This window comes from Culex pipiens, unplaced genomic scaffold (assembly GCF_016801865.2).
Source record: "Culex pipiens pallens isolate TS unplaced genomic scaffold, TS_CPP_V2 Cpp_Un0008, whole genome shotgun sequence".
Lineage (NCBI taxonomy): Eukaryota > Metazoa > Arthropoda > Insecta > Diptera > Culicidae > Culex > Culex pipiens.
In genome coordinates, this window is record NW_026292825.1 from 167525 (window position 1) to 188859 (window position 21335).

Below are 21335 nucleotides of genomic sequence, written 5' to 3' on the forward strand. Positions count from 1 at the left end.
TGTGGTGTAAGAGGATACACCTTATGTCAGTGTTCACCGTAATATGCGGGATACACTCACTGTTTACATGAGTTTAGGACCTGATCAAAAATAGTCCAGATTTGATATTTGCTTTTTTTATATGTTTGTGCTTTTGATTGTCAGACAAATGCCGAATGGGATTAAACAAACCCAATCACAAACATTTTTTTTGTTGGTAAGTTTCCTTTTCGATTGGTAAACATATATTTTTGCTTAGAACTCAAGCAAAACAATGTAACTGGGACAAAGAAAAAGTGTAAACAAAGAGTGTATCGTGCTCAAGCCTGTAGTAGCGCGGATGCTCATCCGCGTTACTACAAAGCCAGCTTTTGTTTACATTGGGAACTTGCAGGATAGACTGTACACTTCGTCTTTGGCCCTTGTAAATGGTTTTTTTGTTAACCGTTTGTAGTTTAAAATTTGATTTTAGGTTTGTAAAAGCTTTGTCAGCACTAGACCAGACGTTTGCAGCAAGTGCATCTGTAACTTTGATTTAAAAAGTAATTTCCACAGGTCAAACTTACCTTTCAACTTAGCAAAAGGATCCGGATGTTGAAGTACAATTGTACTCTTCTTGCCGGCATTTCGGAACTTCTTTCCTTGTTCTTCTCAAGTGGGTTCAATTCGGTGATCAGCTTGAAGATCCACCAGGGACAATGTCCACAGCCGCGCCGTTGACGTTCCGTTATTGGCAACGAAAGGTAGCTCCACCATGGGTAAGCGTCTGATCGACATCCCGGGTTAGCAGTTGAAAATTTCTGCGTAAAATTGCCAACCTTAATTTGTTTCAAAACACCAGATACTTAACCAAATATGTATTAATTTACTTACTTTTGATAACTTGACCACAAAATAAACTTGTAAATTTCAGATTATTCACACTACATAAATGAATGAAATTTTATCTTTAGCAATTATTATCAGTTTGACAGATTGAAACCCAAATCAAAGCAACCGAAGAAAAGGAATCAAGATTGTCGGAGTTCGGACTGCACGCGAAATTTGGCATGCCAAAAATGAACTCCGACAAGAAGAGCGTTTATACAAAACTGAGTATTTATGTCTACGGCAAAAGTAATGTGTACATTTAAATTTTTACTTTTTCAATCGAGAAATAGGGTCCTAAAGCCCTATGCCAATTTTTATGTACAACAACTATAAAAAACAAGATTAAAAACCAGTTCTGATCACTTTTTTCCATTTTAATGCAAAAAAAAGTAACAAAACAGTATTTTACGATGTATTAACTATAGACCCCTTGGTCCATGTCAAGTAGGATGCTTTTTGTCAGGAGGGCCGCAAAGTTAATTGAAAAAAAAATAATAATAACAAATCCATTTTAAATCCTTTGCGGTCGTGCAAAGTTGTAACAAAGGATCATTGTACTCAGAAAAATAAGCTTAATCGTTGTTAATAATAATATCATACATTTAAGCTAAATTTTAGGACCAAACTAGAAAGAGAAATGTGAGCACGGAGTAAGGACGCTGCAAATATTTTTCAAAGTTTATGTCGCCCGCCCCCCCCCCCCCCCTTTTCAAAACCGGTCCGAAAAATCAGGGGACAAAAAATTTTTTTTTCAAAAAACTTTATTAATTTCAAGGGGAATAGAAGTCTAACCAACTGAAAACAATTAGAAATGCATTTTCCTGCATTTAAAATCATAACTAGCATATCTGGGATTGATCAAAAATATTTTTAATTTTTGTGAAAATCCAATGTACAGCACCGCAAAAAGTTTTTTTTTTCGGCGAAAAAAAAAATCTATTCAATACTTGCATATTTTGAAAACTAATGATTGCAAAACAACCGGGCATGTGTAAAATGTATTTTTCATTCAAATGTTGAGACCATGGCTTGTAATTTAAATTTTTATATTTTTTATTTTTTTGCCCTTCACCCCCCATATTGGGCAATCTATCACCAAAATATAAACAAACAAACAAACAAATTTAATTATTTAAATTTGTTCTTAGGCCCCAAGACATCCATCCCATCGCATGATACAGCACTTTTTTGGTTCTATCACTTGAATTCCTATGCAAAAGTGCGAATACTAACTCAGCCAATCATTATTTGGTCCAACAAAGATAGTTTGGGTCCAACAAAGATACACTGAAAACCCAACCGTGGTAGTTGCTACCATATTGTAGGGTTGAATTGAGAACACGCACCGACGTATTTTTGCTAAAAACATTCCGTGCTTGGATTGACTGATAAACGCAGTCAGTTTGACTATGTCGAGCGCGGTATGGTAATTTTAACCCTCCAATATGGAGAGAATAATAATGATTTTGTAATTGCTACCATGCAATTATGTGGAAGTATGGTACATTTTACCATATTTGCGTTTACTTTTACCAAAAAGCCACAGTTAATTTAATAAGGCTAGTATGCAGATAGGAAGGAAAGGGGTCAAGAAACAGCTTTACGAACAGCAGAACAAAGGAGAGGGAGCCATTTCTTGGGGCTTTTCTTCACCCTCTCTGACTTGCTTGCGCTGCCGCTGCTGCCCATTTGATTGTTTTCTTGACCGGTTCCTTCCGAAGTGCGTATACCGCTATAAGCAGCATTTTTAGCAAATGTTCTTAAAACTACCATGGTCGGGCTTTCAGTGTAAAATTATTGTTTCTTCCCCTACCCAATTTTGATTAGTCGTAACTCCGACACCAATCCTGGGCCACCACGGAAAACCAGTCTACAACATGACAGGTCATTGAGTTTTGTTGTCAAAAGTAGTCATACACTCAAAATAATCCACACGTTGATGCTACGTGAAAAATCACGTAACCCCAATTTTCCCCTCCATAGACCCGTTTTACGTGACACACGTAAAAATAATGTGAAATTGTATCGGCAAAAAAAATGTTTTCACGCTGAAGTTACGTGAAAATCCTTATAGTATTTTTCCACTAGGTTTTTTCATGTAGCTTTTATGTGTTTTGAAATGTAATTTTAACGATACTGTTTTTCTTTGAGCGCTCCATTCGTACCAGTTTCTACGTGATTATTTTAGTGTGAAAAACGATGGCAAATGGTAAAGACCTGCTGCAGAACTTGTGTTCAGAAAATGATGTTGAAAATTTATCAAATGGTATGTTCTATTTATTTTGAGTTGTTTTCTTTATAATCAATTATTTCTTTGTTTCAGAGGTTGAACCAGCTTGCTTGGTGTCTTGATAGTCACATCCGGATTGCCACAGCAAGCTTCCCGTCGCCAAACTGATAAGTGATCATCCTTCTGCGAAACCGGTGGAACCGCTTTTTCCGGCGAAGGAGGAGAACCTACCCATCGAGATCCCGGAAGACCATCTCTGGCAATCGTGAAATCTGAAGGTGTTAATCATTCTGTAGTTCTGCTACCAGGAGTCTTTGTTTCGGCGTAGATGTCGTGTTTCTTGCTGCTCTCTTTCTTCGGCCTGGCAAGTTTGTTGTACGCGTCGAAGGTGTTACAAGCGCTCAAACTTCTTCGGTGGCGGTTCTGCGTGTGGCCAATGGACTCGATTACTCGGAGATTCTCGGCGAGAAAACCACGGTCAAGCTCATCTTCGAGGGAGGGCTCTGGCGTGAATATTTCGACAGGCGATCTTTGTTGGCAGCGACTATGCTCGAAGACTCACTGTTCCAGATTGATGATGGGGTTCAGAAGGTCCAGCAGCAATTTACCCAAACCCGAACCGAAACCAGTGAATAGTGACTTTAGAATTATGTTTTGAATGAACAAATAAAACATGTTACATTTTTGAACTGCATTTCTTTTTTGTTTGATTCGAAAAAAAATGGCTAATCGTGAATAAAAAATTTCCTGTACAACAAAAACTAGAAATTTCCTATAACTTTCATTAAAATAAACACGTAAGATTCATAAGAATAATTATTCAGCTGTTATGTGTCAAACACGTAGATTCAACGTGAAATGATCTGTCCAAGCAAATTTCGTTTCTACCAGCGTCATCACGTAGAAGTTACGTGAAAACTGTAGTGGAAAAATACCACATAGGTTTTCACGTAACTTCAACGTGAATATTTTTTTGAGTGTAAAGAAAACAAAAACAAAATCGAGTGAAAATATTACCGCGGCCGCGGCGGATTACTTCTTTGGGTACAGAAAACGCACCGAAGATCTTGCAGGATCCATCCTCGGAATCGGAATTTGCTGTGCCAACTGCTGGAGCCCAATCCAATGATGGTAAACGGTCGCGATTCGTAACTTTTTGCCGCCGGGTACAACCGCGTACGGATGACGAGTTCAGATGATCAACGCGGTGGAGCACAACTCTGGAAAGCGCGGGTTGGCGCAGTGGCGCCTGCCACAACGAAATGACGGAACTGCTGTTGGAGCACAGAATCAACGTGAAAGTGGTCGATTTGGCAAAGTGTACTCTGCCGAACAAGGTTTTTGCAAACCGTAAAACAACGACCAAGGTAAGAATCTTCACGAAAATACTGTTTCAGTTGTTTAAAAATGTTTTCTGTTTGCAGCACAGCGCGTGAGCGGCGCGAGGGCGACTAATATTTGGCAAATCTGCTGCTGGGCAACGTCGCTCAACTGGAAGGAAACTTGGTAAGTATCCGCCAACAATACCAACTGCCAAAACAACAGATTTGCAACATGAAGTTGCTTCCTTTAGACGGTATGATGGTTTAAGAAATGATTTAATTCTAGTAACTGATGAACAAGGCTACTCAAAACAGTCTGGTACTAGCTACCGCCGAGGTCGTCGAAGGACGTCTTGCTGCTTGACGCGATGGAGCCTTCGCAAACATACACCATGGCCAGTGTCAACACTGGATCGCCTAACAACAACTTGAAATTGTCGCGCCAACGGGCACCTCCATGAAGCTAACAGTTTCAGTTTAACAGGTGGGACAAATTATTTAACGACGTGAAATAAAATTGATGAATCTATATTCTCTAGTTGCAGGTCGTCCATGTCCACCACCAATATTGAGAACACCATCATCTAGCCTTCACTAGTGCCCGAGCAGCTCATTTTGGCCTACATCCCCACACCAATTTACACACCCTAGCGTTATCAGTTCCTTATATTGGCCGTCCTTCCGTTTCACTCTCCATATATCTAATTACACATAATCACATAGACCGACATTCTATTATATACAATTACTTCACCCCATGCATATTACACCACCCCCCAATCCTCCACATCCCTTTAACAAAACCCTAATTTATACTCAATTCACACCAACCTTTCACTTATACAAATAACAAATATCCCCAACTCCCAACTAATCCAAACTATTAAAAATCTACCAACACCTCCCCCCTAACCCATCGTCCCTAAAACAATATCTAATACCATAAACACCTACTCCAAACACCCCCAAATATTCACTCCACTCCTATTCCAAACCCATTCAACACACCCTTCTTCCCCCCCCCCCCCCCCCCCCCCCCCCCCCCCCCCCCCCCCCCCCCCCCACACTTTTGTGTTTAACCCAAGTGTCACCCTTAATTACACAAACCACAAACCACCGTCCCTAACCATAAAACCCTCTCTCTTATTGTGAACGTGAGACGATAACTTATTAGACATTACAATAACGGTTGCTTTATCATACCCAAATCACCAACATGAGTGCAATTTGGATACTCCTGTGAGGTCAATTTTATACTCCTCCATATCTAGAGCATCATATCAATCGTGCCTCCTCCCCCCCCCCCCCCCCCCCAAAATAGAGATAGAAAATACCACATACAAATCCAAGTCACACAAATCTCACTGATATGTCGACCCCGTCGTCGCCGGCGGAGGATGCCCCCGCCGTGGCATGCAAATACCCCGATACGAGCCCCGGACGAAACCTCGCGCTGGAACGAAATCAAAACAAAGGACGACCTGTAGGTGACAAACAATAATCGTAAGTTAAAATGAAATGGATGTGTTAGTATTTGCTACGGAATGAATAAAAGCTTGCTTTTTCTTTGTCTGAGACGGGAGATTTTATTCCACACAAATTGTTTTTTTTTGTTTTTCCTTTTTATGATGATTTATTTATATAATTTTAGTTGCAGTTATTGAATAGTTGAAGAATATTTATGAGTAAAGTTGCAAATTACAGGTATGTTTACTTTTACTTTAATTTTACATTCCTTTATGTGTATGTATTATTCACTTTTTGCATTTGTTGTAGGTATTCTCTTTTGACAATGTTTTCTGTAACTGTTATTTGCTTTTATTACTAACTATTTAATTTTGCCAAAGTATTTCTCTTACAATTGTTCTTTGTTGTTATGATTTCAGCAATTCTTTATTTTCAAGTTTAGTTGTTATGCATTTTAACTGACATTACTTTGATGAATAGATGACACGAAAACTGTTTTCAAATTGCTCTTCAATGCAAACACAATACAAACAGCCTTTGATCATTTTAATTTACTTTTGACTTTCTACCAAATGTTCGAAATCACACCTTTTAGGGTGCAAACTATCAAATAAAGTGTTTTTTTTCTGTCGTTTTTTTTTTCAAGGTGACATCTTGCCACAAAAATAGACATGTTTTGTTTGCTTAATTTGTTTTATAATTTTATTTTATTTTTTTTGGTTATACTTTATTAGAAGCTTTATGGGACAATAAAGTGTATTTATTTATTTTTTATTATAGTGTTAAGCGACAAATATTTTATGGTTTTATTATTTCCATTTGAATATTTTCTACTTGCTAAAATTTTTGCGATATTATTTTTTTTCAAAGATTTTTTTTATATTTTGTTATTCGTACCACTTGCATGTGAGTTTTGCTTTGTTTGCTTACAATATTTGAATATTAACGGCTGTTGTGTTTTTTTTTGTTATTTTGCAGAGCTCAAAACTGTTCGCCATGTTGATATTTAATGGGTTTTTAATCGTCGTTTTGCTGGTTTAAACATTTACTTTTAAACATTTGTTGTTTTTTTTCTTCTTTTGTTTCATGACTGTCTCCCAAATCTCAAAAAGTAAAAAAATCTGTTGAATTTCACTGTCTTTTTTTGCCATTCCCTCGATGAGTCCAGCGCCAAATGCCACAAAAAAACAAATCACTATTTATATGAATAGGGTTCTCGTCACGCTGAATATTTGGCAATTTCAATCCGCTTTTAAAAAAAAGTTTTGCTCATGCAAATATTAAAATTCATTATTTTTTGTTCATTCGCAAATAGTGTATTGTTTTGGAATGGGAGAATTAGATTTCTTGTTCTCTTCTCAATCTTGCGTATTTAAATTTAGAGATTTGAATAGCAGTGCTGAGCCGACTTACCGACTTAACCAACCTTATCGGCCCTAGATGTTTTGTTTAGATCGAGGGTGCTGATTGCTCAAACAAGATTCATTCACTCGCGATCACAAATCGAACGCGACGAAAAACTGCTCTGACCGTTTCCTACCGTTTGTCACTTCCACACCGATCGCTGCTGAATACTCTCTCTTTGCTCTCCCTCTCATTCCAATCGGGTAGTACAGCGATTTGCGCTGTGTCGCTCAGAGCTGACTTGAAATAGTCTGCGATCGGCTTTGTTTTGATCATTTATCAAACACCATGCTAAATGTAAATTGACGGCAAACTGTGCCTGTGCAGGCCAAGTGATCGCTTCGCTGAGATTTTATTGTTTCTCTCCTCTCCGAACATATTCGTTTATGGCTCGGGTTGACGGACAGAGTAGGCAAAGAAATTCACGAAGTATTTGTTTCGCTGTGTGAAGCTATTGGCCAAAGCGCTGGCAGCTAGTGGGTCGTGTTCGCTCGCGAATGGTTGCGCGCTCTGTTCGGCGATGAGTGAGTGATTTCTGATCTTTGAGCGGAAAATCAGAGCTGATAGAAAATAGCAGAATTGCAAGGATTACACGCATTTTTCTATTTCAACTTTTTTTTTCGGTAAAAGATTCGGCAGCACTTCCTAAAAAAATGTTTTTGCCAAATCCTTTTATAATTTATGATATTGAATTTTTTTATCAGTCAGTACTGTTTTTTTACCATTTTTTTAAAAACAATTTTGCAATTACTCAAAATTTCTTGGATTGATGTTTTTTTTTAATTTCAATATCTATAGTAGGTAATTTACGAATATGTACTCACAAAAAAGTTCAAGGGTAACATTTGGAAAAAATAATAATTTGAAATTACTTAATGAATTTAGTTAACCAATTAGAAATATTTACTTAAAAAAAAACCATTGCCAAACTCAAGTCGGAATCTGTTTTCAAAGATTCAATCTATTTGACAAAATGAAATAGAATCATAACTCTAACCTTTCCATTAGGCCTTATTTTTATATTAGTTTTACATGAACTTTGCGTCTTGTTTGATACACAAAAAATAATAGCGTTCTTTTGATAAAAAAATATTATGTAAATCTGTGTAAAAGGCATCCAATTATGATTTTGAATGTCAGCTTTTCCAAACTCAAATATATGGAAATATTGAAAACCTTCAATTTAAAGTAAGTTACTAAAGCAGAATTGAGTGAATTTAATTTGAAAATTGCACAAAATATTACAATTTTTTTAAATTTTAAACAAGAATGCTTGGAATTCTCGACTTTTTCTCGATTTTCGGCGGATTTTGGCGAATTCCTGACTTGAGAGGCAACCTGAATTTAATTTTTTTAATAAAAAAAATCTGAAAGCAAAAAAAAACAATAATTCCAAAATTAAAAAAAATATATATTTAGACTTTGCAATGGAACCATTTTTTTTTGAAGATCTCACATAGATTTCAACTTCCAATAAGACTTTCTAGGCCCAGTGAAAAAAAAAATAAAATTTAACCCAAAAATGACGAACTTCTTGTCACAGTGTCCTGATGCATACAATGATCGCGCTCGAGCTGTCACAGCCCTGCAAAGTATGTTGGCGGACGTATCGAGCGGTCAGTAAAAATAACCCGCTAGGAGTCGCATGACAAAAATCTTTCGCTAGAAAGAGACAGGAAACCTGATGCAAACAAACCTCCAGCTGTCATGTAAACATACTTTGAATGTTTTGGTAAATTTCCGACTAGAAAGCCAGATGTTTGCATTGTCTTAACTAAAATTTTCGGCACCCTCAGCAAACGTGTATGGTTTGACGTTTGCGGAGTGTACCAAACAAATGTAAACAACTCACTTCGTGCATCGGTCAATAGTTGGGCAGCTTCAAGTTTCGCCAAACAACCTTTGAAATCTCAAGCTGTCAAACTCAGTAGGAAGCCACTCTCAATGAGACCAAAGGAAGTTTGACAAGTGGTACTTCCATGAGGAATGTTGATTAGATAAGGTAAGGCGGGAATTCCCAGCTGTCAAAATAGTTAGCACGAAACCCGGATTTTATATGGAAATTTTCAGATTAGTGAAAATTTGACCATTTTCCGGGCAAATTTCACCGGTTTTTTTGTTAAGCATGCCAAACTGAACGGAAAAAAACGCATTTAGATGATTTTTTTTTTGAAAAATATATGCGTAAATTGGTAAAATTAAAATTTTCACATGACTGAAAATTGCCATAGAAAATCCGGGTTTCGTTATTTTGACAGCTTCAAACCCCGCCTTACCTTACTAATCTACATACCTTGGTGGTACTTCATTGTTTTGACAGCTTCTTACACCCCATAAAAAATAGCTCGATTGTCGAACCGACAAATTCTCGAAACTTGGCATTACATAAACGAACATTTAATTTAGCGCTTGAGAAGTTGTGATATTTCCACAAATACAATTCAAAGGTTGGCTAAGTTAGCAAGCTCGGCTGATACTGCTATAGAAAATATCTTAAAATACTATTACAAACTACATTTTTGCCAAATACCACTTGACGTGGCCCCACAAGAAATTGATTTCAAACCGGTTTTTATTCCATTTCATGTTTTCTCGTTACAGTTTTGTTTGAACAGTGCCCCAAAAATAGTTGACGCTGGACAGACAGTGGCGCGCGGGGGGGGGGAGGGAGATCTTTACTTCTGCGGTCGCGTGTACGGCGCGTGGCGGTACCGGGGCACCGGCTCGCGCTTCATCATGGTCGCCTCCTCCAGGTGGACGACGCGGGACGGCGGCTGCGTCACGTACGACGACGACGGCTTCCAGGTGCGGGAGCCGGGCGTGACCTGGGCTGGCTTGGCGGCTGCGTTGCGCGACGACGACGACGAAGAAGATTTGAGTTGGTTTTAGGTTAATTTTGAAGGTTGAGATGTTTGAGAAGAGTTTTTTTTTTTTTGCTGGTTTGATTTGGTGCGGAGTTTGGGTTTAAAATTGATATTTTTTGTTGTTGTTGATGGTTATTTCGTTTAGTTTGCAAGGCATCGCAGGTACGGAACCTCAGATTTGGGAACGGAATTAGTGGAAAAACTTTAGTTTTAAGGCAGCAAATCCGACAAATTGCCAAGTTGGTGGTTTGTATATGTTATTCAAAAAAAAAAAATCATTTATCGGTTGCAATTTATGAGGTTTAAATCTCTCGGCTGTTGTCCCTGATTTTACGTGAGCAACAAGAAAGTCCCCCCAAAAATCGCGGGACACGACCCAATGACGACGACGAAAGTGCTCTTTCCCTGACGATGGCCACAGTTAGCAGTAGCGGCAGCAGCAGCAGCAGCAGCACAACAACCCACACAAGTGGCAGAATTAACAACGGTTCCGAAGGTGGCCAGCATCGTCATCAGTAGGGAGGACGGTAGTAGGAGGAAGGAGGGTACAAATTACCTGCGTACGGGGCCGGCTCTCGGTAGTACTCACGGCGGTACTCCTGCTCGTACTCGGGGGCTTCCTGCGGGGCGGGGGCGTACTTGGGGCGGGGCGCGGGCGGACCGGACGGGTGGTACGCGTACGTCGGTTCGTACCCGTGCTCGTACACCGGTTCCTCGTAGCGCTGGGCCGGGGCCATTTGTCTGAAAGTGGAAGCGCTGCCGAAGGGGTTGATTAGAAAAATTGTAAAATGCCTCGTTTGGTTTAGTTCTTTCTTCTTGAATATTTCAGTTAATTAATCCACCTAAGGTGGTTGGTGCCTTCCTCACATTGATAAAGTTATTTTTTTTCTTAAATTTCTCTTTTTGAATTTCTCTTTCCACTTTTTGATCTTAACAGATCCCCTAAATTCGATTTCAATCCGGAAATATTAAAAAAAAAACGAAAAAACGAAGAAGTCGAAAAAAATAATCCGCGCCAAATAAATACAATTTTAAATCCAGAATATAGGATGAAGTAAACCAAAGAGAAAAACCATAACATAATTCACAATTCGCAATTTTCAGTGTAAGAACGGGCCTTGACCGATCTTATGCACCAGGTTCCAGACGAACACGCACTGCCCTTACACCTACATCTCACCCTTGCTCTGAGTCAGTACGAGCAGCACGCTAGAACACGCTTTGAGTGTTCGTGCCAGGCATGCACACCTTCTTTTCCGGTTACGCATTTTAACTCGGCCGGGGGTGGTACATTACGTAGGGTTTGATGTAAGTATAAGCGCCTAACCATTTAAAGTGTGCCTATCAACTTTCATTAAAGCAAAAACTGTTTTATTTTTAGTTTGAATTCAAAAACTAATTGTTATTTACAGTTCATTGTTTTCTCCTGAAATCTTTCCTAGTGTTGAGTCGTATTTATATGTTGCTATTTCTTTTGTCGCGGTGTTTTGTTACAATTTTTGGTCCTAAGCATGTTATAAAAGTTTACCAAAAGTACAATAGTAATATTATTAAGTATTAATTAAAAAACAAAACAAAAAGTTTTTCCGTGATTCCATTATTAGAAATCCCATACAAACCTTCGGATAATCGAGTCTGAACTGTATACAAATTTCCCCATACAAAAGCTGCGGGGAGTTCACATACGTTTGTTTCAGTTTTTTCTGTGATTAATATGGTATAAGATTTTTTGATAGCTTTTTGACAGTTCGATGCAAAAAAAAAAATCATTTCAAGAAAATCTATCACAGATCTACCGAAATCTGTTTAACAATACGGCTCAGGCTGACATGAGCCGCCAAAGCCAAAGTTGCCGAAATGTTTCAACAAATTTCCCAAAACTATCTTATTAGCAAAAGAGCAGAGGGGCCCCCAGGTTTTGTGTGTGTGTGTCCAATCCAATACCCGCTAACCGGTAGCGAAATTATGGGAAAGTATAATTTGTATCAGATTTTGTATATATGCCGAATGCTGATACAACTTATCTCAGTCCCGGGTATTAGGTGGTGATAGCCCTCGCGCTGCTTCCAACGACCCGTTTCAGAATGACAGAGCTCCTTGCGGTCCAATTCCGAGGTCGCTGGGCATTGTTCGGCCCCGCCTGAACATAGAAGCAAGCATCTGAAGGAAACTCGATCTATATTTAGACTTCCAATCCCGTCAGGCAAATCAGGGATCAGCGCGTATTTAATATGAGAAGATAACATGTTTCAACACTACGGATCAATTCACTGCTAGAGTGTAAACCTTCTGATGGCCGACTGCTTAGCGTCCCAGACCATCAATCCAGAGGTGTGAGTTCGAATCCCACCTGATTCATTTTTCGTTTTTGTTCATATTCAAAGTTCTAATTCCTGATTCCAAATTTCAAAGGTACCGGCCGGGATTTGATCCCTGAATCTTCTGCTTGTGAGGCAGAAGCCGTAACCATTAAGCCACGGAGCCGGTACAGAAGAGGGGCCCCCAGGTTTTGATATTTAAATTCCCGGTGTTTCCCTGAGACCAGATTGATTTCTTTTTTCCGGAAATTTTTACATCAAATCACAATGTTGTTTTTTTTAATCGGATTTGTTTTTTATACATCTGAAGTTACTCAAAACTAATTGGTTTTGTGAAAAAATATTTGGAAATTGTGTACATTGATAAAAATAACAAAAACATTAAATTACGATTTGTCTTAAATTTAAAAAAGAAGTTATTTAGTGCATCTCCAGCACGGGTAGCAAACATCGAAGCAAATCAAATTTGCACCCGACGTCAACCCCACCGCGGTACCTGTCGCGGTGGCAAATTTGCTCTCAGTTCTTCGGGATTTCACTTTGCTACCAGCTATTCAGATGGTTTGCTACTGCGGCAAATGGAATGATGCACGGAAAACTGAATCATGCACGGAAAAAATAAAATTGTTTATTTATGTATAAAAAATAAAAAAAATAAAAAAAATGACAAACTTTCAAAAACTAAAACAAATTTAAAATAAAAAAAAAAATAAAATTTTAAATTAAAAAAATTAAAATTTTAAATAAAAAAAAATAAAATAAGGAAAATTCAAAAAAAATTAAAATTAAAAAAAATTATAAAAAATTAAAAAAAATTAAAAGAAATCAAAATTTTCAAAAAAAAAATTAACGCTTTCAGGCCTGATGGGTCATATATGACCCAAAAATTCAAAATTTTCTAAAGTAGTCTATAATTTTTGTATGGTCTTATGGTATGGTTTCCTATCATTAAGGCTGGTACAAATATTTTTAAAAGTTTTTGTCACCCCCCCCCCCCCCCCTTCAAAATTGGTCCGAAAAATCAGGGGGCAAAAAAAATATTTTTACAATAAACTTCAAAATTTCAATGAAATTTCAAGTGCAACCAACTGAAATCAAATTAAAATACATTCTCCTGCGTTTAAAATCATTTTTAGCATGTTTGGGTTTATTAAAAAATCTTAAGATTTTTTGAAAATTTTCGATGCAAAATCTTTTTTTTCGATACAATTTTTGTTTTTGTCAGATCTTAGATTTTTTGAAAACTAATGATTGCAAAACAACTGAACTAGTGTAAAATGCATTTTAAAACACTTTTTTCATTTAAATGTGAAGACTATGGCTAACAACATTTTTATATTTTTTTTTTTTTTTGCCAGCCCCCCCCCCCCCCCCCCCCTTGACCTCGGCCAGGGCCGAGGGACAAAAACTTTTTTAAATATTTGCATCGGCCTAATCAAAAAAAAATTCTTTTGAAAATTCAGGCCTGAAAGGGCTAAAAAATTTAAGCAGATTCAAAAAAAATAAAAAGTTAAAAAAATTAAAAAAAAATTAAAAAAAATTAAAAATAAAAAAAAAATTAAAAAATAAAAAAAATAAAAAAATTAAAAAAAATTAAAAAATTCAAAAATCAAAAAAAAAAAATTAAAATTCAAAAAAATTCAAAAAATCCAACAAAATCAAAAATTTATAAAATTAAAAAAATTCAAAAAAATAAAAAAAATAAAAAATTAAAATAATTTCAAAAAAAAGAAAGAATTTAAAAAAAATAAAAAAAAATTTCATTAAAATTTTAATTTTTTTTCTAATTCTAAAAAAAAACTAAAAAAAATTGAAAGAAATTTTAAAAAAATTAAAAAATAAAAAAACAAAAAAAAAACTGAAAATTAAAAAAAAACAAATTTAAAGAAACTTGAAAAACAAAAATAAAAAAAAATAAAATGATTGAAAAAATAAAAAAAATTAAAAAAGCTATTTAAATTAAAAAAAAAATAAAGCTATTTAAACGCATTTGTATTTTTAAATTTTTAAATTTTTGATTTTTTGAATTTTTAAATTTTAGAATTTTTGAATTTTCAAATTTTTGAATTGCAATGGTGAGAATTTTTGAATTTTTAAATTTTAAATTTTTGATTTTTGAATTTATGAATTTTTAAATTTTTCAATTTTTGACTTTGAATTTCTGAATTTTTGAATTTTTAAATTTTTGAATAATTGAAAAATACGCTATTTAAACTTGTTTTTTTTAAATTTTGTATTTTTGAATTTTTAAATTTTTAGATTTTTAAATTTTTAAATTTTTAAATTTTTGAATTAATTGAATTTTTGAATTTTTAAATTTTTAGATTTTTAAATTTTTAAATTTTTGAATTAATTGAATTTTTGAATTTTTAAATTTTTAGATTTTTAAATTTTTAAATTTTTGAATTTTTAAATTTTTGAATTTTTGAATCATACACAAGAGCAGACATACAAAAAATCTTCGAAACACGCATTCAAAACTTTGCCCCCAGCTTGCCGGTACTTGTCGGGTATCAGAAAATGAGTACCCGACAGGTGCCGACACATATTTTTCTTCTACAGATGGACTTGAGATCAAATTTGATACCTGCTTTGCTACGCGCGGTGGGAGACTTGGGGGCAAACTCGAGAGCAAATTTGGTGGGAATCAAATCGGGTAGCAAATGGTTTAACTTTCGATATTTTGAAATGAACTTGCCTTCGACTGATGGAATATGATCTTCAAAATTCCCTACACGTCTTCAAATGACTTCAACAGCAACTCTTGCGTCGTGAACCACCTTCAAAATCTTCAATTTCATGACCACATGAAAAACACAGAATTAATACATGGTTTCCATCCCACTTCTGAATTTTACCTGTTTAAATTTCAGATCGAATAAAGTCAAATTTTTAAAATGTTTGTTTTCGCTCAAGAAATTTACCTTGGTCCGTGCGTGTCCTCCATGGCGGCGCGCGCCTTGTCCAAAATCGACAGCACCTTCTTCTGGGCGGGCAGCGGTCGCGACATGGCAATCTGCGGCGGTGGCGGCGGCGTCGGCTGCTCCATCGGGATCGGCTTCGGTTTGTACACCTTCTTGGGCGGGACCGCCACCTCCGGGTCCTGGTCCTCCATCAGTTCACGCATCTGCTCCTGCCGGATGAAGTCGTTGCTGTCCGGGATCAGGTACTTGCGCAGTTCGGCCATGGCGTACGCGATCCGGGCGTGCACTTCCGCCGGCGGTCCGTTCGCGCTAACTTCGACGTGCAGATCGTCGGACAGGTGCGCGTACTTGGTGTCCATCGAGGCGCGCAGTTCCTCCTCCTTTTTGCGGTCCTTCATCGAGCCGCGTCCCAGGATGGCCATCTTGCACATGGTGTCCTCCTGGAGGCGCTTCAGCGTGTTTCCCTTCGGGCCGAGCAGCTTGCCGACAAAGTTGAACCGCGGGTGCTCCTTGATGGGGACGAGGATTTTCACCCCGACCTTGATGTGCTTCTCGCGGTAGATGTCGATGTAGCGACGCGCCGGCGGTTTGCCCGATTTCTGGACGGATTCAATTTCTAAGGAAGAAAATTTTTAAAGTTTTAGATTTTTTTATCCCTTTCCAAATCCAAGTAGCCACCCTGCCAAGCACCAAGCCACCCCTTCCCCTACCTCTCCCCTCCCACCCCCGCAAACTCACCCACTTCCAGAAGCCGGTCCGCAATCGGATACTTGCGGTCCAGCGCCTGCCGCTCGGCCATCATGCCCTTGATGTACTCCTGCGCCTTCTGGGACTGCTGCTGGCTCTCGGCGTCCATGTCCTCGTCCGCATCCGGCGTTTGCTTGTTGTTGTTTTTGCGCTTGAAGTCGCTCGCCTCGTCGTAGCCATTCTCCTGGTTGTCAGCCATTTTGTGTCTTGCTGCGCTTGATGAGGTCGAGTTGAGTCGAAAATCTTCCGCCGGAACAACGCCGATTGTCGATTCTGCACTAAAACTTACTTTTTCAGCAAGTTGAACAACGTTTCGTCACCGGCAAAGTAGGCGCACTAAACTGGACAAAAATCAGCTTTTCCGTGGTCACTTTTCTTCCGGGGAACGCCGACGAAGGAGATCCAAGCAGGCAGCACCGCACGATGAATGTGTCACTTTTGGCTTCGGTGCGGTTGGTAGAAAGAATGATGATGACAGGGACGGGCGGAGGTAAACAGGATGACGGCGATGATGACAGGTAATGACTGCGCAGCAGTGCCAGTTGGAGCTTTTTCTGTGTGCGTATTTGCTACAGACTTTTGCAGTCTAATAACGAACTCTGATACAGATTTATTTGTTATGATTGCAGGTTACATAACATATCGTCGCCGTCGTGCTAACTTGTCGTACGTGCATTTCGGGTCAAATTGAGTTAAGAAAGCCATTTTGTGAAGCTCACAATGCCTCACCTTTTGACCTTCACAGATCCCCAAAATTCGATTTCAATCCTGAGATATTCAATAAAAACCGAATCTGTCAGCGTCGAAAAAAAATCTCAACTAAAAATAAAAAACTTGTTTCACAGATTGTTCAATGGACCACACGGTGTGTCGTAATAATAAAAAATCGGTATGTCTGATATTTGGCACCGTGAAAGAAGGGCTCTTTCCCGACATTTTGCGGGGTCTAACGAAATATTTCGTCGGGGGGTCTAGAGCAACTTTTTTTATTCAATTTTATGGGATATTTGTTCAAAAAAAAATCAAATCGGTGCATTCATATTGATATCACTCAAATTTCTTATGAATATGTTTCGAGAATTCAAACCAACTATATTTGACATCCACTAAAAAAATCGAGCCAAATTTACCAGCTTCTAGCTTCTTTTGAAATTACCCCAAAATCCAAGCTGGAAACCCCGATACGACCGAAAATAAATCATTTCTTTGTACAATTTTTCATGAAAATTCAGCCACACATTGCCCGGATTCATCCAATAGGTTCCGAAAAATATTTTTTTAGTCCTCTGCCACACTACACCATAACATTTAAAAACATTTTAGAATCAATCACATTGTAAAGAACAGTTTTCTGAACAAATTCCATAAAAAAAAGTATCAGTTTTGGTTCAATATTAGCAGAGATATGCCCAATTTCCTGAAATAAATTGTGACTTTCTCCAAAATTTCTTGATTTAATTCCCTTTCACATGATCGGCACTGCCTACTAAGTACTATGAACAATTTTCATTAATTTCGTCAAAACTTAAATATTATAATTTTTATGTTTCAATGAAATATTATCATCATTAAAATTATAAGAGTAGGCAGTGTTCACCATGTGAAAGAGAATTAAATCAAGAAATTTTGGAGAAAGTCACAATTTATTTCAAGAAATTGGGCATATCTCTGCTAATATTGAACCAAAACTGAAACTTTTTTAATGGAATTTTGCATTGTTTATTACTCAAATTCGTATCCGGGCAACGTGTTGCCGTATATTAATAACAAATTGTACACAGAAAAGATTTATTTTCGGTCGTTATCGGTCGGTCGGTCGTATATCCAGCTTAGATTTTGAGGTAATTTCAAAGAAAGCTAGTAATCTGGTAAATTTGGCTCGATTTTTTTTAGTGGAGATCAAATATTGGTCAAATATAGTTGCTTAGAGTTCTCAAAACATATTCATAAGAAATTTGAGTGATATCAACATGAATGCACCGATTTGACTTTTTTGAACAAATATCCCATAAAATCGAAAAACAATCTTCAAAAAAAGTTGCTCTAGACCTCGCAAAATGTCGCTAAAGAGGCGTTCTTTCACGGTGCCAAATATCTGGGTTCGCAAAACGGCCTCAATTTTGAACTGTCAAAGCGGAACCAATTTAATGTTCGCCAGAAGTAGAAAGTATTGTTATCGTTAATTTTTTTCTAGGATCAGGAAGAGCTGCAGGATTCCAAAATCAGCCAGGGAAGTTATCTGCGATAACGCAGAATGACACTCTCGCCGCAGTTTTACAGCAAAAAAGTCAAAAACTAGACAAAATAAAACACACTGATTATAAAACAGCTCATTTACAAGTTAAAAAAAGTCATGCTTGTGCTTGGACAGCCTCCAACTTTGTACACTGTAACTGAAAATCGTACTTTGCTGAGTTCGTTTTCGCACTTTTTCATACAATTTTTTCAGTTCGTCAAAGTGTTTTTTACGGATTTGTCAATTTCTCAGGTTCTTCTCAATGAAATTAAATTCTGTTAAAATGGTTGTGTAGGAGAAATCTTAAAATGACTTAGCTGAAAAAATTCGTTCATTCAACAAATCCCGCATCTTGGCAGCTGTCTAAAGTTGAAGTAGGTTTTTGGCCAAAAATTTCGTCTCGAAAAATCAACTTTTTAATATTTTTGCTGGGATTGCTCGAAAAGTACCTAAATGTTTGAAAATCTCTACTTCAAACATTGTAGCATGTCAATACGATTTCCTCGAACAAGAAACACTGACGGATGACTTGTTTTTACCATATCGTTGTATTTGAGCTTAATTTTACTTTCATTTGACCCATTGTCACCCTCTCTAAGGGGTGAGATTGGGTCTATTTTCAAACGATTGGCAGGTAGAGTTAATCAAATTCCACCATATTTTGCGATAATGTTTGTAAACTATCTAAGATTAATTCTACGTTAAAAGATTTTTGATTTTATTCAAATTGTTTTTGTTATTAAGAAATTACGAGTGGTGTATCGATTTTTGACCCATAGTCACCCCCACTGACGGTTTACTTAAATTTTCAGAATATGCTTTATTTTTTTCGAAAGCACTAAAATTTTCATAATTTGCAATATCGGTACTAAACGAAGCAAAATTTTGCATGCATTTTTAATTTTATTATTTTGTTTTTGTAAAATAAATACAAAAATTTTCACGAAATATCATATTTAAAAAAAACATATTTTCTATAATTTGCAATATGGGTGGTTTTTTGCAAACGAAACGAATTTTTGTATGAATTTTCGGCTGATTTAGTTTATTTTGTATTTTTTTCACGAAATACCGTATTTTTTCGAAAATACTCGATTTTTTATAATACGCATTACGAGTAACAAACGAAGTGAAATTTTGTATGAATATTCACTTTACTAGAGTTTAGTTTGTAAAATACTAAAATTTTTAACGTAAAACTTGTTCTAATGAAAAACATGATATTTAAAAAAATATAATATTTTGGGAAAATTTTAATATTTTACAAACTAAACTCTAATAAATTGAAAATTCACACAAAATTTCACTTTGTTTACAATTAAAGTTGCCTGATTTATGTGTTTTTTTTGGTGAAATTTCAGTTATAGTTAAACCGTTGCAAATATTGTCCGTCTCTCTCGAAAATACACGCCGCGCGGCATTTCAGAATGTGCCGCAAACAATGTTGCCAGCGATTTCTGCACTTTTGGTGCAATAGAAAACATACCCGGCAACAACGCCATGCGATTCGAAGAAGAAGAGCAACAAAAACAAAACGCGCAGTATGGAATCTGGTGCGGCGCGTCGTTTCGAGGCTGATTTGCCGCATGTATTTTTCGGGAATACGCGCAATATTCATTAGTTGCAAATATTTTTTGAAGTTTATGTTTATGTTACGAGAAGGGAGGGATTTTTGCCTTCCTCACCTCACCAAGGCAAGGCTATAAAATCACTCGAAAAATGAACTTCTTAAATACGACTCCTAGATATACCTTCACGTATACCTATCGACTCAGAATCAAATTCTGAACAAATGTCTGTGGGAATGTGTGTAGACATGATTTTTTCCACACGATTATCTCAGAACTGGCTGAACCGATTTTGGCCGGATCCGCCTTATTCTGTTCGTTTTGGGGTCCCCTAAGACCCTATTAAATTTTATTCTATTTAGTTAAGTATTTAAAAAGTTATGCCAAGAAAAAGATTTTTGTAGATACAAAAAAGGGTGAATTTTTTGCATAACATCAAAAGGCCGGGTCTTTTTGTTTACGTGCGAGAGTCGCGCCAGATGCGAAACGCCCGGTTGCCACGTTGCTTCAAATTAGAGTCTGCATATTTTCTGGAAAAGTCTGTATCAGGTATATATTTTTTTCATTAACTTATTTTCATTATTACTTTGTAAATGTGAGTTTTTAAAATTTAAATTGCAAGCCATGATATCAATATTGCAATGAAAAAAATGTTGCAATACGTATTATATGTCTGCGTGTTCAGTTTTTAATTATGGTACATTTGTGCGAACAGAGGAAGTCCTAGTTATTTTCAATCATCATTTTTGAAAGCATCCGAATATTATAGAAAAAAATATGTGTTATTGTGATAAATTTTTTATTACGGTATTGTACTTCGACATGAACATAAAGGTTTATATTTGGAACGACCTAAGGTTAAAAAACTCACTGAAAAAAATCAATTCTCGTAATCGTGAATTAAGTTCACGAATGTGAGAACCACGAAGGAATTTATTCATGAGTATGGTGCATTTGCACTATAAACGAGAATATTATTTCTTCGTGGTTCTGGCATTCGTGAATTTAATTCATGATTTTGAGAATTGATTTTTTCCACAGAGTAATCCAGAGGACGCAGTCCGAACAAAAGTCATCGAATTTTGTGGCTGCGTTACGAGCTTACCCTTTGGTATCGTAGCTGCGTTATGCGTTTCCTGATGAATATTTTCATCATAGTAAACTCAGTTTTTTTTCGATTTGTTTGTTTTGACAAGTGCTGAGATTGGAATGACGTGGATTTTAAAAATGTCAATGTTTCTTTAGAACATTTAAAAGAACTTGGAGAGCTGTAAACTTCTAGCAACTGTTAGAAGACGACCACCTCAAGTGAAGTTTTTGGGATCTTCGTGATGGACCTTTTAATCAGAGCCGTACGCCCAAGGGCTCATTTAATCCTCCTCATTACGCTGATGTTTACAATGAAT

At 36.9% G+C, this 21335-nt stretch overlaps 1 protein-coding gene across 3 annotated transcripts; it reads right to left on the reverse strand.

Annotated features, from left to right (window-relative positions):
- Positions 1-5961: 5961 nt before the first annotated feature.
- On the reverse strand, positions 5962-16587 carry LOC120426757 (KH domain-containing, RNA-binding, signal transduction-associated protein 3-like). Of its 3 annotated transcripts, XM_052711410.1 has the most exons (5): positions 16415-16587; positions 16117-16335; positions 15379-15994; positions 10693-10892; positions 5962-10114 (listed from the first exon to the last, which is right to left on the reverse strand). In XM_052711410.1, exons 2-5 carry the CDS (start codon positions 16322-16324, stop codon positions 9948-9950), a joined length of 1191 nt encoding a protein of 396 aa, XP_052567370.1. In that variant the 5' UTR covers positions 16325-16335; positions 16415-16587; the 3' UTR covers positions 5962-9947. The 3 variants fall into 3 exon arrangements, with proteins under 3 accessions (XP_052567370.1, XP_039447467.1, XP_039447466.1); XM_039591533.2 differs by having other exon boundaries at positions 10693-10877; positions 16117-16587; XM_039591532.2 differs by having other exon boundaries at positions 16117-16587.
- Positions 16588-21335: the final 4748 nt, after the last annotated feature.